Source organism: Cinclus cinclus, chromosome 7, assembly GCF_963662255.1.
Source record: "Cinclus cinclus chromosome 7, bCinCin1.1, whole genome shotgun sequence".
In the NCBI taxonomy this organism is placed as follows: Eukaryota; Metazoa; Chordata; class Aves; order Passeriformes; family Cinclidae; genus Cinclus; species Cinclus cinclus.
This window is the reverse complement of record NC_085052.1, coordinates 25,312,871-25,330,557: the sequence shown is the minus strand read 5'-3', so window position 1 is coordinate 25,330,557 and position 17,687 is coordinate 25,312,871. Positions and strand designations below refer to the sequence as shown.

General features: G+C 38.0%; 1 protein-coding gene across 1 annotated transcript in view; it reads right to left on the bottom strand.

Annotated features, from left to right (window-relative positions):
* Positions 1 to 278: 278 nt before the first annotated feature.
* The window catches only part of SH2D4B (SH2 domain containing 4B), a 58,909-nt gene continuing 41,500 nt past the window's right edge, over positions 279 to 17,687 (bottom strand). The window contains exons 7-8 of the mRNA XM_062496301.1: positions 3,541 to 3,761; positions 279 to 371 (exon numbers count right to left, since the gene is read on the bottom strand). Of these exons, the coding sequence (XP_062352285.1) occupies positions 279 to 371; positions 3,541 to 3,761 (314 nt within the window). The remainder of the gene's footprint in view (positions 372 to 3,540; positions 3,762 to 17,687) is intronic.

Sequence of the window (17,687 nt, the reverse complement as noted above, 5' to 3'; positions counted from 1 at the left end):
TTAGCATTCAGTGAAATTGGCTACAACCCCTTGAAAATATTTTGGAAGTAGTCCTCTTTTGCAATTTGCTGGTACTTTCTCACCTTTCAAGTGCTAGTGGTATGAATAATGGTGATGATAACTCAGATGCAAACCAGAAATGTTTTAGGCCTCCTAATGAGGATACTTTTTTTGCCACTAGACCAGTGGCTTTGAAAGTGGGTGAACTACTTCCATTGTTTACTTTTTTAACTATTACTACAGCTGCCCAGAATGCATTCTTGTTGGTCCTGGATCAGTTATTCAAATAAAGGGCTGTAGTCTGGTGGATTCTTCTGCTGTCCACATGGCTCCAAGAGTAGCTCCCCACCTGAGGATGTGATGATTTCTTCCTGGAATGATAAAACCAATTAAATTATTAAATATCTAAGCCACACCTACCTTCTAAGAATAACAATGAAGGCCATCACTCGACTGTAACTGGCAAGCAACTATGAATAAACCCTTCTTAAAATAATTACAGACCAGCAAAAGGATCTTATTGGTTAATGATTTTCTTCATGCTTTGTTTATGTCTTATTTATGCTGGTAGTAACTTGTGCTACTATCAAACAGTGAAACCAGTGCACACAAGACACTCTGAATTGTACTACTTGTAAGTTGCTGCACTACCTAGGAAGTCATCTACAATTCCTTATAAAGGGTATTCTCATGGGTTAATTAAACAGACAGATGCCAGTCTTACCATTCTGCTACCCTCAGGCAGATGAGCAAGAGCTCAGTGTTGAGTGCTCATGCACAACAGCTTTCTGACTGATGACAGCAAGGTGAAAGACATTGCCCCTGCCAGGTAAAGGCAGTCTGTACTCACAGCACCTACTCTCATTAATTAAATATTCACGTGCTAAGCATGTCATTCCAGTGACTGATTACCACTGATTACCTACTGGAAAAGTGGAGAACTTGGTCTTTGCACTTATTCCTACAGTAAAGACAGTTCATTTTTGTTTTTGTGGTAGTTTAAGACTGATAGATGCACCAAAATGAGCTGGAATCCAGAATTATATTGACTAGAATTGCAATCCTTAATCTGAAAATTTAGATCCAAGATATGGATCTATACATGGACCTAGTGTTTTCAAAACCTATCCAGTTTCTGTTGAAATTCAGTGCAAATTTGGTGCTTGAGTTCCTCAGAAGACATGCAGGCTCTCAGTTGATGTTCCTTCCCAATCACTACAACAGACTGAGAATCAGTTCAGAAAGTTCCTACCCAAATTAAATTATTTTCAGATTCAAAGAATCACAGTATCATTTAGGAGGGAAGAGATCTCTAATATCATTGAGTCCAACCTTTGGACAATCACCACCTTGTCAACTAGACAAGAGGGTTGTAAGGAAGTAATACAGATATTTAGCAGTGATCTTGGATATGTTGTTGCTGCTTTCCACACAGTATTTAAATGCAAATAATGAAAGAAGAAGATGCACACTCACACCATATTCTGTAAGGCTTGTTCTTCCAACTAATGGTTACCACCCCCTTATGTCTGAGTTGCTTGAGTGACATCTCAGTTTTTTAATCAAAATGAAACAAAATTAAATCAATAGGTATAAACAAGTAAAAAAAAATAGTTATGCCAGCCCTCCTTAGGCCCTCAAAAAAAGTCCATGCAACCTTTGGGTTGGGGAAGTATACTCTTGCCAAAAATAGTCATGAGGAAAGCAGAAGCTTCTCCAAAAAGCATAGCAATAGCTGCAAGGGAAAACGTGCCCACAGCACAACCTCTCACATACAGATTGCTTAGGGTTACCAGGAGGCTTTGGGACAATAGCAGACTGCTTCAGAGAGGACAGGCAGAAAAGCCTCTAAGAAAACCACATGACAGGATAAAATGCCTCCTGAAATGATTGTCAAAGGTACCAGCTTTAATACAGCCATAAGCTAGACAGGGAAAATAGAATTGTATGTTGGCATTAAAGTTGAACCGATGTCCCTGTTAGGCTTACTACAGGGCCAGCTATTAACTCTTAGCATGGGACACCTAAGCAAGTCTTTTCCTTTTTTAAAAGGCAGGAACTAAAAGCCATTCTGCTTCTGACAAGTGCTCTACTGCTGTCTGTAAATAGATGTGCTCCTAATACAATGACAGACTAACGTCAGCTGTGATGAAAATATAGAAACATAGCTGGAGCAGAGATGGCTGGAATTGGTTGTCACCATCACCAGGAGCAGAGGGGAAACTACATTAGCCAGAGGTTCTACATCCAACACCTGATAATCTGCATCTGAGGTGTTGCATGTCTGCTTTTCTTTCCCTGACAAGGCCCTGGTTAAACTCTTTCCAGGTGCACTGGGCTGGCTGGGATGGAGCTTCACAGCTGCCTGTGCCCCGCTGTGATGTCGTGGTTTGAATTTGTGGCTAAAACAGCGTTCATAACTTCGGGCTGTTGCTGAGCAGTGGTTGCAGATCAAAAAGGCTTTCTGTTTTTCCCACTCAGGCCCTGCTGGCACAGTAGGCTGGGAATAAGGGAGAACTAGGAGGGGATGCAGCCCAGTTGGTTAACCCAAACTGGCCAAAAGGACATTCTGTACAAGAAGGGTGTCAGGGATTTGAGCTGCCAAGGTGGCCACTGAGAAAGGATTTATTTAAATTAGGGGAGGACACATATTTTAGTCAAATGTGAAACCTACTATCTCCCTATATGGAAATACAAATTGTGGATATTTAATGTCATAGTGATCTCTGAGGGGACACTAAGGCAATGCTAAATCGATGCTGCAAAAAAAGTGAGATAAAAATCAAGATAAAATTTTATAGAATTACTCTGAGACAAGAGTTACAAAATGATAAAATAGGAAGGGGAACTAGAAAAGAGAGGATGAAGAGGAATTATAAGGGTGGCTAAGAAAAAAACAGAATTAAAACTGATGAAGATGGAGAGAGATGCAAGACAAAAACAATTTATGCTTTCAGAACCAGTGCTACTGTTTAGTTACAGTCTGGCAACAAGAAAGAGAACCTAGAGGTAAAGTAATTCAAACCCATCTAAAATCGAATAGTAAATTTCTCTTGCAAGATTGTTTTGGGTAATAAGGAGTGACCTTTAATACATCCCTAAAAGAGAACCCCTCCACATTCCCTTCTTTAATGCAGGGTCTTACTCTCTTGCTTTTGCACATTACAGCCCTTACATCAAAGGTGGAAAAAAAACTGTAATTTCATTGAAAGACCTTTCTATGGTATTTCCAATCCAATTTTCCACAGCAAAAAGGCTCAGAAAGTGTTACATCTGTCAGCCCTTATTAGGCCGTTTGTAGCCATGGAGAGTACACACTGTATAAGGGGACACAAGTACATACTGGAGCATTTGAAAGAAAGGGAAAAGCTTTCTGATTCACTGTGACAGAAGTACGAATGTTACAGCTGGGCTTAGTGTACAATATTCTTTCCCACTATGGTCACTGTTGTTTTCCAGTGTGGTTTCAAACTACATGGCTCCTCATTAAATTATTAATCCATTCTACTCAGCTGTCGATCTCCACCGAGCAAGCATTACCTTGTGAAAATCAATCAGATCTGTGAGCGTTGGGTGTCTGTTTGGATCTACCCCCAGGAAGCTGTAGGAATCCCCCGAGGCATCAACCAGGAAGTGCTTGAAGCCGTTTTGCTGGCGATAGGACAACGCGTAGCCCCAGATTTTCTCACTGACTCGCACCAGGAACGCGCCTTCAGGTTTATTCATCAACAACTCCTCTGCCTCCTGACGGCTGATAATGCCTGGCAAGAAAAAAACCCCATGGTTATGTAGGTAACAGGTCTGTCAGAGGCAATCGAATGCAGCAAATACTGAAGGGAAGTGAAATCACAATGGTGTAACTTCTGAAGACTGGAATGCTTCTAGGAGGAGTCTAGGAGGAGATGTTATGCTGTTTGCCTCTGAAGGATAGCTGTAAGAGTTTTGATGGAGTCTGGTGGGATATGCTTTTAATTTGATAACTAAGACTTGCTTTTTCCCATCCTTACTGCTTTTCAGAGGAAGTGCATAAATGCAACTGGCCTATCAAACCAGTGAATTCTGGATAAGCCATTGTTTAAGCAGACTAGCATGGCTTGGCATTGCAGTTTGAATTTGCAATACATTGCTGATATTTACAGTTGTATTTCAGTCCTGCAGATTCTGTTGCCTTGTAACTGCTTTATAGGTCCTACAGAAGGAACATAAAGCAAGTGACAGGAGATAAAGCATTTCTCTGCTTTTATACATCCACATACATACTTTTCCCAAGACTCCAGCTCTTTGGCTGCAAGGCACATCAGTAACACCACATTTCTTGGGTTTTTCTATACCAGTGACAAAACATCACACAGGGTTAAAAACTGGATTTAGGGGTTTCTGTGGCCTAATTGTCCAACTCAGATATTGTGCAGGTTGGTCACAGTCAGTCGTTACTGGTTCCCTATTCAAAAAAAAAAGTTCAGTTTCCCAAAAAGGCCAGCATCAGATAGAATATGGGGGCCTGAGATATGCTGAGGCCTTAGGAAGCCATTTTACTTCCATAGAGTCCACTTCAGCATGCTCATAGCACAATGCTAATATAAAACAAGATGTCAGCAGACAGAAAAAGATTTCTTCATTTTCATTGTTTCAGTTCAAAAAAAATTTACTCAGGAAACAATAAAATGTACATAAATCAGTATTTTTCCTTTTGCTTCCATTTCAAATACCCTCTAAATGACTATGAGCTTCCAAGCACATATCCAGAGACACTACCACTGAGGTAAACTGGAGGAAAAGTTTAACGAGAATAGAGTTTTATGAACTCTCCCATTTTATTCTTTTTTGTTGGGAAAAATCTTCATCTCTCTTGTTCCTTCTGATTCTGTGGCACAACACAAGTTGCCAGTACTTCTGCTTGCATAGAGGTTGTGACAGATAAAACCTATTCTGATCCCAACCCACAACAAAGGTGTGAACAGAATTGCATCTGGCACTGAACCAGGTCATACCATCCACCCAGAGAGCCTGGTTCCAGTCTGTCTGGTCGGCCTAGAGGACAGTCAGCTCATGTCTCAATTATCTGTGAAACACCAGATGCTCACTCTCATCAGGAGCAGATGTTGAATTAGGCCATTCTGAATGTGAACACGGGCACATACGTCAGCAGATAATGTATGTACATGTTCCAAAGCTACTCTCTGTGGGGGCAACTTCCTCCAACAATACATGTAATATTTAGTGGAATCACTTGTCATCACAGAATCCTACACATGTCCTAGTGAGAGTTCCATGGAGTCCAGGTACTGAAAAGCCACACTGTTTTAGTGTAATAATAAACATAGTTCTGGGGTTATCTGTTTGTACAGAGAGGAGTTTACCTGAAAGTTTGGAATGCTCTAATTAAGTCCTTAAGGAAAATTATGCCTCTGGGAGACACAGGAAGGGACTGAGGATGTCTGGGTACTAAAAACAAGCATTCTGTGCTATTAGGAAAGCTAGAAAAACATCTTCTTTCATTTTTTGTCTACTTTGAGAATACAAATTTCTTTTACAATTTTGCTTTGTGCAGTAGTGAAGGGCTCAATCTCAGTGGGGCTCAGAGGTCCCCATGGGAATACCCTCAGTACTAAGAAGAAGCATACACCTACATAGTCTGCTGAATGACACAGATTTCTCTTTTATGAAAGATATTGCATCATCTTCCCACAAGGCATGAAAAACAGGCAGTGCAAACATAAGCATTTGTTTAGAAACAAGAAGTAACTGCTCAGCAACATTGTCAATTGATGCACTTTTCAAAATTAGAAGTACATTTATTGGAGGTATTCCAAGATGAATTATTAAATTTTTTTAACTATGTTAAAATAAAAAGATCGTACCAATATGAATCCATATGATACAGTGTACTATGGGAAGCTGTACCACCACAACCCAATACCAGCTACCCAAGAATTACACAAAAAATTATTCTGAAATCACAGTACCTGTTAACCTAGTCTTCTCTCAAACTGGCCTAATTTAAATATACATGAAAAGTTTTATTAGTGATTATGATGGCTACTTCCTTGAAAAATCTCTGCTGGAAATAAATATAGATGAGCCACACTACTAATCTCAGAGCATTTAATGACAAGAAAATATAAACAGTGCCATTACCAGCAAATACTACATTAATTACAAAAAATCTGTATTTATACTGTAGTTCTAGATTGAAGGTATGCTGATGAGTTTTCAGCTAGGAACTGGGTGTTGCTACAACTACCTCTTCTCCAAGCAGTGCCAGAGCTGTTATGCAGCCCTGAAAAGGAACAAACTAGACTAGACAATTCAGCCTCCATGAATATCGAGGATTTGTAAAACAGAGTTGTCAAAAAAGTGGTTGTATTATACAGTAAACACTAGCAGGACATTTCTAGGGTTTGAATCACTATCAGGCATATAATATGAAATTCATTTAGCATTGATTAGTTTAATGGCAAACGAACTGTTCACCTGCTCTCAACGCCCATCAGGAGCTAAAACACTGGAGGCTTCCATACGATGCCATCTTCTTTGTCAGACCTTATTTTTGTTCTGGGCACTTTATAGCACTGAGTAGGTGAGAAATGCTACATTGCTCACAGCCAAGTTCATTTTTGGTTTGTTTGTTTTAATTATCTTTTTTTGCTAAAGATGGTGTAATAAGTTATCAGCCAGCCACTCTCTTCCCTTTTACTCTCCTGATTCTGTTAATAGCTCACAAGGAACCATCTCTCCCCACCATCTCCTCCCTCTCCTTGCCTCCCAGTTACTTTATTTTTCTCTGGTTCAATTCTTCAGAGAGTGGTTATTGCAGCAATTAAAGTCTTTCTCTACCCTTTAAAAAACATTATCCTGTTCTCAAGACAATTGGAAGAAGAGTGGCACTGTTCTCTCCTGAGATGACTGTAGAGAGATAGACAACATCTGTGAAACCCCTACACAGAAAATTGTTTTAACTAAAATCAAGAAACTTTGGTTTCCCAAGGCTCCAGTAAGAGGTTAGAATTGCAGATGTTCTTATTTGTGCTAGTTAGGATATTAATGATAACTATTATTTTGAATAGAAACCATTGATGCTTTTTAAACTAATTTCCCCTCTCATTCTTGCTAATCTCTTAAAAAAATATTTTTAAAAGGGAAAAAAATCAGTTTTGCAATGCTTTATAGATATTAACAGCTTGGATTCTTAGTAAGAGAATAACATTTTCTAAGACAATTATTTCAAATTATAGAACATTCATCATCAACTGACATGTTCCTAACTAACAGCTTCATTTTTAAAATACAGGGCCTGTAATGACAATTTGTAGATGATGATAGGCAAGTCTTAACATTTTTGTTGTAATTATGTTCTTTTTACTGCCACCAATCTTTCAAACAGGAAAAAGAACATCCCAACATTTAGGGTATATTAAGCTCATGTGCAAAGTGGTGAATTCATTATTAATTTAGTGAGCCCAGCTAAGAAATTCTAATGCTGCCTTCCAAGTTTACAGGAGCCTCAACAGCAGAAAGTGCAATTTTGCAATATTCTGCAAGGACACCTCAGCTTCCCACTCTACTTTCAGGGTTATCCTACATACATCCTTGAGTGGAACTCAAGATGAAATACATATATATTTGTTACAAGAATGCCACACCAAGCATGAATCCAAGGCTGATAAATTTTGCCAAAAAGTCAGACTATGTACTAGAAGTCTAGAATTATTTTTTTCACCATTATACAGATAAAGTTACATCATGTCCTTTGTTGTAAGGGTCTAAAGTACCACAGGTAATAGTCATGTCTATATTAAAAGATAATTCAGCCTTTAACAGTCAATATATTTTTAATACACACACACATATATAAAAACCTATATATATTTTATATGACATGTATACTATAATATATTTGTATATGCCAAGAAGCCAGCTAAGATTAGAGGGACAGCAGGTACAAACACAACCCAGAAGTGTTCTTTTATCATTTTGCAACAGAAGCTATTTGCTCAGCTGATATTTTCTCTTTTTGTATTCTTCCATTAGCTTGATCTCCAACACTCCAGTGCATGAGATCTTACTCAGAAAAAGTGTTACTAATACTGGCATGAATAAATGAGAACAATTTAATGAAAGAATTCATGGCAAAAGTGCTTTCACGACCATTATGAAAAGCCTCCTATCTTGTGCAAAATTGATTTGATGAACAATTATGAATATTCACACGTAATAAATGCAGAAGAAAGAGACAGTCTTGTTTATACAGCTTAAAACATCCAACCAGGGTGATGGAGGTCTCTAATCAGGATCCAAAGCAGACAGAAGCCAATAGCAGCATCTCCCTTCTTTTCAACAGGGTTAGATCAAAGCCCAAATGAATACAAATATGCCTGGCAAACATTACATGAATGATTCACACGCTAAAGTTCATAAAAACACATTACACTGAGAACAAGTGCAAATAGTAAATAAACAACTTACACAAGGAATTATGAGGAATTAGCAGACAACTCCTGAATAATGTAAATGACTCTATTTTTCCAATTATACCAGGAGATCTAATCAGGACTTTGAAAGATAGTGATAAAAGAGCCATAAGAGGGAAGGAGCAGTTTGCCAAGCATCAGATAACCCCTTCCATTTTTTTAATCTGAAAAACTGGGCTAGGCAGACATGCTACTCTAAACACAGCATTTAGAACAAAAAAAAAAAAAAAAATTCCAAATGGCAAAAGAGCAAATTTTCCAAAAATTTCCAAATCAATTTCTTTTCTTCAAGACTTAATTTGAAAGTCAAATTTGGATTACACCTCACAATGAAAGAAAGAAAGAAAAAAAGCTGAAGTAAATTTCAGGGGAAAAAAAACATTATAGAAGCTTGAAAATAGCTTTGTGTAGAACAGATTTTATGAGTTTGGGCATTTTGAATCAAAAGTTCTGGTGTGGTGAGAAGAAAATTCATCATAGCTTTTCCTCCCTACTTCATTATGATTTTAATAAATCATGCAGTTGGAAGTAAAGATCAAACCTACCTGGGGGCAAAAATCTGAGTGAAGGTAATCAGTTTTGAAAGAAATAATCAGACAAGTAAACAGAATTTCAGAAGGGCTTGATCCAAGTGTGGCCAGTCTGGTTGCAGAGGAGCTGTGTCACATGGCAGCATTAACGTAAGCCACTGCCCCGAGGAGCAAGAACAGCTTCTGAGAACACCCTGTGAACCTCATGGAGGGGGGCAGAGATTCCAGAGCCCACGGAAGATTAAGATGCTCATGAGGAGCCAATACAAGCTAAGATGAAAGGTGAGGGACTAAAATTTAGAAGAGATCTGACCCTTTTGATGTCCCATTGTGAGGTGGGGTAGTAAAGGCATGAAACAAACACTCAAATGCATGACACTAGCAACCATCTCTGGTCTGGGAGAAGGTGAAAAACCCAGTTCCTTCAGCCACTCAGAAAGACCAAAAGCATAAAAGCAGGGAGATGAAGTAATGGCTTCCCTGCAGTGGAAAAACCAGAGCAGCTATGGTTTATACTGTCAAGGAGAAACATCACTCAAAGCAAGTTTCCTCAGTTGACTTTTCCAATTCTCTCCCACAGGTGCAAGTCTATGCATGGACTCTTTAAACTGACTGAACATAGTTCTGTTTGTGCATTGGGAAGGACACAATTAATCTACAGCAGGGTGATGTCTAGACTGAATACTTTATGTCATCCTTGAGACTGCCAATGTCACACAGAATTTAAAGAATGCTGTTATCAGTACGGTGGTTTATGGACTGTGCTGCGACTGAAATAGTCATAAAGTAACAGAGGGTCTAAAGTACCACATATAAGCGCCATGTCTATATAAAAAGGTAATTCAGCCTTTAATGATAAATATATATAAATATAAGTTCATACATTGTCATTTCTATGGTGTTTCCAGCAGGACTAGCATGCACAATTAAATACACGCACAAATATTTGCAGCACTACCAACGGTGTACTGCTATTAAAGAGGTTTCACCCTCTCCTTCCTTTTAGTCACAATCCTTTTTGAATAATTCCACAAAACAGAGATCAATAGTATTGTGTGAGAAAAGCTGTAGCTGAGAGGTAACAATAGCTCTGCCTCTGCTATTTCAGAATAGAAGCAATAAAGGCTAAAAAGCAAAGCAAGGGAGTAAATCAAAGACATCTGGTAATAGAAACAAAGCTGTTGAAGCTATTCACCATCTGCTGTTAAAGCAGAACAAACTCACATGGGACTAGATCTTCAAAAGAGTTCTGTTTCCATTTAGACATTGAAATAAATGGCCAGGCTTAGGAAAAACACCAACAAATAACAAAACAACAAAAATACAATAAAAACCCAAACACAAAAACAGCACAGTGATTTGTTGAGGTTTGGGGGGTAATTGTGGTTCTTTTGGTTGGTTTGTTTATTTTCCAAACTCAGGCCAGAAGTGTCATGGCAAGAGCCCAAGAGCCAAGGGGTCCTGAATTCCTATGTAATGTTTTTGCTACTTACAGCTGGTAAGAATGCAGATATTTCATGCTGTGCTGCAGGTTGGTAATCTAAGTCCTAGTAACTATTAATATTTATGGATACTGATAATAAAGCAAATACGTGTAATAGGTCACAAAAAGCAAAAAAGAAATACGTCTAAATAAAATCTTCCTGTCTCCACAGAACTGCAGTGAGAGAAAAAGATGGGTTGTATTTAGAAATCAACAGGTGAAACACACATTTGAAATATACTCACAGATGAGTTATGTCAGTACGCAGGGCCCAGTATATGGGGCCAGCCTTGTCTGAGCTACACAGGCAAAGCAAAGTGAGACTGCTTAGGGAGCTTCTGGGGAAAGTTTTCTTTGCTCCACACTCACCACCTCTTCTCCTGCACAATTTCAGGAGTCGAGCAGGCAGTAATTTCCCTCAGATGGAGATAAACCTGTGCTGGGGAAAGGTGAGCCCATTAGCCATTCTTCACCAGTCCTCTCCTCTGTAACCATCCTGGCACATTTCAGCATATGCAGAATTGGGAAGCAACACCTCAGTGAGACTCAGCCATCTCCCCAGTGTGCCTTGCTCACTATAGGAACTATGCCCTGGGCTACACACAGACACGTATAGGAAACCAAGGCCCAGAGGAATAATGTATTCTGATAGAAAGAGATCCCTTTAGGCAAGGAGGAGGCACGTTGATAATCTATCATGTCCTAAATGAACTCTCCTTGAACACTTACTTGGTGCACAGGAATATCTTGAGTCTCTATACACAGGAGAAATTCAAGGAGAAGTATCATAGATAAAAATATATAGGCCTTGTTTTGTTTCGGTGGAGTTTTTGAAGGACTTTTTTTAAAAGGTTTTTGATTGGTTGGTTTGGGTTTTTTGTTTGTTTTTTTTCTTATCTGGATTCAGCTCTCTCTTTTGTCAGGGTTTAACAGTTTTTAGAATAAAGCAAACTCAGTCCTCAGAAGATTTCTTAATTCCCTAAGAATAAGATTCTCTAAAGCAATTAAAAACCTAGTGAAATTCTGAAAGGAATGGGTGCCCTTACTCCCCTGGGAATCTTAAAAAAAAAATCCCATTTAAATGAATAATGCAGTAATAATGGCTATTTTTCCTCAGGTTTACAGAAAATCAGGTGTGTTACATCCACTCTTGCCCGTGCAGCTCACAGTTAATTCTCTATGCTCTCTGCAGAAAATATACCTCTCTTAATTGCCTCCTTCAGAGTTCATTCTACATCCAGCTATCAAATACTGTAAAAACCCTTTATACCCACTGTCAAAACATTTACACCTTATTCACTAGCAAGCAGCACAGCACATAAAAGACAGGTGTTGGCATTACTTGTCTGAATACACCACTGTGTAATAGAGCTGTAAATTTTTTTGTTAATGTCTCCTCAAAGCCTAGTGTTGGTTTCTTTCCTTCCTCCTTTTCAGAACAGCCTATAGAATGCATTAGCTGTGAGGAAAACAATTTGACTTCTCTCTTCTCTTTGTACAATATTGTCATATATCAGAAAAAAAATGCAGTACAAAATACCTTTAACCTTTTATCTCATATATATATATATATATATATATATATATATATATATATATATGTATTTGGAGAGAGGCTCTTGTGACCTGAAATCCCTGCATTAAATCACAGTTAACCATTCCATTTTCAGTGGCTTCTTAAACTAAACTCCTTGTGTGGTTTACTATATATCATCAGTAAATTGTCAGAAACTATGGGTCAAAAATATTTCATTTTGTACTGTTTTCACTATTGGAACACTGTTGTGTTTCAAAGTCAGAAGCCTCAGTGTTCTAGTGAACTCAATGGAAGATCAACAACAGGAAGGTTGGGATTTTGGTTTTGTTTTTGTTTGGTGGGGTTTTTAAATCAGTAAATACTTCCAGGCCTATATAAACATTCTAGGCTCTGTTACAGATACCTGGCATTTCCTGCAAGTAGCATGGCAAATAAATACATGCATGAGGATGTCTTCAAACTTGAGAAAATATCAGTACACTAATCCAAGTAGAGAATTTTGTTGCAAATATTATTCCTGTAGGATGCAATTCATTTCCTTACAATACAGATGAGATTGAATTTTTATTTCTATTATGTAGGGAAAGGATAGCAAGTTATACAGACCATCAATAAACTTCTTTGATGGGTGCATGATGTGACACATGCAGTAGATATTAAGACCTTGCTGTATCTACTGAAACATGAAAATTTGCTTAATCAGAAAAGCACATAGAAATATCTTACTAAAGTCTGACAGGGCTAGAAATTGTACAGTGGAGTAATAAACACAGAGCAAAGAAACAGATTTATGCTCTGATCCTGGCTCAGCAAACCGAAACACCTCTGTCCTGGTACAATAGTCACTGATACTATGTTTTGTGTGCAAATTGAAAAGTGTGACAGCTTTTTTAGAAGGTTAGTGGGCAGTGTTCATCATCCTTTCTCCAGGCTGAGAAAACATTTGCATTCATTCAGTCTTGGTCTTGCAAGCAAGAAATGAGAAATTCTAGTTTGTGGACATCATTTGCAGGCATTTCACTTGTTTACATTACTCACCTTGTTACTGCTCATCTAAATTCTCAAACTTTGCTAAATTTGAAAATGAGAGAACCTTCTAATATGCAAATTAGATCTAAATCAAGGAAAAAGATGAGAAAGCTGATATGTGCAAGGAGAAGAGGGGAGAAGAAAAGCCCTCCTGGGATCGATTTATGTTTTCATAGCTCCAGCCATCATTAGGCTCTTGTTTTTCCTAAATACTTCTGAGGGAAACACAGACGTGAACAAACATGGAAGACTGAGCTTTTAGCCAACCAATTACACAAAACAAAACAAAGCCCACAATGAGATTCTTGTTTACTTTGGATTTCTGCAAGAAGGCAAAGGAAGAATGAAAGCAGTCTCTCAGTAGAACCTTCCTGCCTTTCTACAACTCATTCCAAGGCAACACTGCCAGGTGACACTCCAGGGGGAACACAGGGACCAAAGGCAAGAACAGTGCATGGACAGAACTGCTGCTACATAGCCTTGGCTGGGATGACCTTCCTGCAGAGGTGTCCAAGAGCCCATCCCTGGCTGATGGGCAGCTGCTGCAGGGGATGTGGGAGGTACAGCTCTGAACACACAGAGGCCGAGGAAAGTTTGTGAAGCTGGGGGTATTCTTTCTGGAATCAAAGGCCCCTTTGAAATATAATTTAAAGAAATACATAAAAGCAGAAATTATTTGCAATTCAAAATCAGCAGTCGCTGAACACTTCAGCCCCTGAAGGCACCACAGTCAGAACTGAGTGCCAGTTCCCTGACTTGCCACGCAAGCTGCATTTGGAACTCGACCCCCTGCTCACTCAGTGCATGGAAATGTTACCATTTCCCACGTCCTGCAGCTGGAAGACAAGGGTGAAAAACTGCAAGCGTCAAAACTGCTGTTAGTTTTGGAATAAAAAACATGTCTCCTTAGATTTTTATTTACTTGCAGCATCTTCCTTCTCTCAAGCCCATATGCACATTTAACCACCAGGATTTTCCTTTAAAAAACAATGTCAGAAGAAATACCTCTGCTTGCAAATCTATGGGTGTTTAATCTCGAGAAAGTCAAGTGAAGCACAGAACTTCAACTGTGCAGTCTTTTAAAACAGCTACGTATTTTACTATCTCTGAAATAAGCATTGCTGACTGAAGTGTGGAATAGTGTACAGAACATGTAAATCCATAATCACTATTTTAAAAATTAAATGCTAATATATATACATATATATATTTACTTATTTTAGCACCAGATTCTGCTTCTGCACTACACATTTAATATATTGATGTTCCTTAATAAGTAAGATGCTTGTTTTTCTCTTCAAATAATTTTGACATAAGAAAAATACTATATACTAAATCCAAATATATGCATTTTCATTCACAATCTTTCAGTATTGATACATAAATTGGTTTTGATGCTTCTGAATTGTGAATACTTGGCGGCTTAGGCACACAAACATTTAAGTTTGCAATGCAGACTGGCTCCTTTTTGTAACCTGTTCTAAAAACACGGCCACATTTACAGATGTACAGAAGAGACAGTAAATAGTGAAAAGTCATTTTAAAAGGCTGCTCTGGGCTAAGAAAAAATGAACAACATCCCAGCCAAAAGCAGGACATTAGCCCACCATTTGCATGCTCTATCATGAATATACCACTTGAAGAGGAAAACAGGATTTAATGCAGCGCCCATGGGTTTCATAATATCTACACTGTGATTGATATTATACTGAATAAATTATATAATAAATCAGCATAAACTCTGGCAAAACAGTTAGGGCCTGATTAAATTTCGCCTTGTATATTGTGCAGCCATTTATTCTGAGGCAGTTTTTGACCCATTATACCAATTTTTCCATCATGTAATTAAGTACAGAAAATACAGAAGAATTAAAAAACCAGGCCCATGTCCACACAGACTGGACTGAGACAATCAGCTGCCAAAAAGCTTTCTAGCAATAATAGCAATAAATTACTTGGAATTGTAACATGCTTTGATTTTTCTATCAAAGTGAATAAGACAGCAACATTAAGTCCTAGTGCAGTTCCCTGTGCCACTATTGCAATAGCTGTAAATGGCTAGGAAAGAGAGCAACTATATCTACTAAATGCAGAAAAGGAATTAATCGTTTAGGTAATAGGAAGCTACAGGAAAATTTCATCAAGCCAAGTGAAAAGCAGCAAAATGGACAAGAATATTCTGAAGTCATGGCAGCCATATGACACAAACTGTAGAAAGGCAGACAAAAGCAAAGCACTACATTTTATGGGAATCCCTGCCTTTATCAGGTGATCTCCACATACCATTAGAAAAACCCCACCAAAACAAGACAAAAATCCACCCACACAAACACACACAAAAAGTAAAAACAAAAAACCAACAACCCAAAACTGAAGGGGAAAACAGTGCATTCAGTCATTTGTCAAATTATAAAAAGCTTGGAATTCTTAGTGGCTAAAACTCAGAGAAAAACAACAATGCCACTTTCTCAAGCTCATCTCTAGAAAAATAGGACAATAATTCTAGAAAAAGGTAATTCTCAGGTATTCTTTCCTTCTTCACATTGTAATAAAGCTTTTCAATATCTCTTGTATAAAAGCACTGGAATTTTTTTGTTATAAAAGCAAAGAATGTTTAAGAATATTTTCAATATATATTCCAGGTTTTTGTGATTTTGATGAATTAAGATTAATTCCAACACTTCAAATTTGGACTTGGAAACTGAACTCACTGTCTTTATCAGAGGTTTCACATGTTTTACTTGGATGTAACAACACAACCAAAACATAGACTATAGTTTCAGAGAAATAGGAAATATATCCTAGTCTTATTTAGGAAAAAATATTTTAAAAATAAATGAGATGTAATGAATGAAAGCACATTTTAGAACATTGAAGAACAATTATCATGTTAGTGTTTATAAAAAGGATGACATCTGCATTGTCTTTAGACTAGCAGATGGATTCAAATCATTTTCTTTATGATGCATCTCTGAATGAATAGTTAAATTACTTTCCATAAAGGCAATTAATCTGCAGTTCTACCTAAAACAAACAAGCTTCACAATGACTTCAGTGAAAGAGCAAAGTAAAATGCTGACATGAGTAATGACTTCGATATTCAAAATCTGCTCGTGTGTAAAGTAAAACCCAAAGCTCTCCACAGACACCCATGCTTAGTAAGGTTTATTCAAATGTCAAATTGCTGTGAACAAATGTCTTGAATAGTGTAACACAAAATACACGTGTGGGTAGGAAAGGTTTTGTAATTCTACTGGTTACCAACAGAGAGGTGATACCTAGGCCGGTCATGTTTTGAGCATTATGAATGTTCAGAGCCTTCTTTGGGAGCCTTCCTGCTACACTGCTAGTTTAAATGGCTGTATTTATGCTAATATTGATTTGTTTTTCAATACACTGGGAACACATTACAAATAAAACTTAATTCATTCAGTGGTCTCACAGTAAAAGCATTCGCCTCAACGAACAGACACTGAAATGTCTCAGAAGATAATGGAGTTACATGGTAGTAAACAAAACATTACACTACAGCCTCTGACAAGCTGCTGATTTGCTAATGTTTTCCACTGGCCTTTACATATTGATACTGGTTTGTATTGATGCATCTATGCTGTTTATCTGACTACATGGAAGTTAGGTTGTGATTCTTCACTGCATCCAACAAGATTCTTTAGACCTCTAGCTTGACTCCCCGCAGCAAGTGTTGGCTTTTAGATCCCAGGGCCCTTTCTCCACGTGTGTTGTGTTTCCCTGTGCCTTATGACCCAGCTCAGAGTTGCTGCATCTCCCAGGTGAAACCCCTAATTTCAGGAAGAACCTGGACTAGTGCCACAGATATGGCCCACAGTTTCTAGCCTCTCATGAATACCCTGAGTAGCTACCAGCTGATAAAGGCAGTCACACGGTGCAACTGGCTCTGCAATCACCACAGCAACGTGTGACTACAAGGCAAGGAAGCTTTCCAGGAGGCTTTACTGATAGCATTCTTGGCCATGAACTAGACAGAAAAAAAGCAGTTGAATGCATTCTCAGTTTGCATTTACCTAATAAGGAAGCCCTCAGTTTTTAATAAAATATACAGCCCATAATCAAAAATTACTGATGAATCTTTCTGCTTTCAGTAATTAAATTAATAGATCCAAAAAGTACAAATATAAATACTGACTAAATAAACCCATATACATGATCCAAAAGGTCTTGAAAAGCACATATATCTTATAGCTCACCTAGAACACTATAATCTCATGGGTGTTGAAGAAGCTATCAATACACATTTTCTATAAACCTAAATGACAAGTGTACTAGTAAATCACAGTGTCAGCAGAGCTCACCCAAAAGGGGGAGAAAAACAAAAGCCACAGCTGACATGGAGCCCTGGAAAATTCACATTTTACAGCTGAATGTTCCAAAAGATAACTAGACAGAAAATATACTGTGTTCTTTGCTTTTCATGCTTTTCTCTCAGGTGAAGGAAAATGGTTATTTCCTTAAATATAATTCCCTTCATGTAAAGCTTAAGAATGCATTTATTTTTTATGTACATTAGCAATCTGAAATCTGAAATCTATTTTTATCTGTAAGAAGCTTCCAGATGACATCACTGAGGTCATCAGGTGTCTTTCTACATGTTTTTTAAT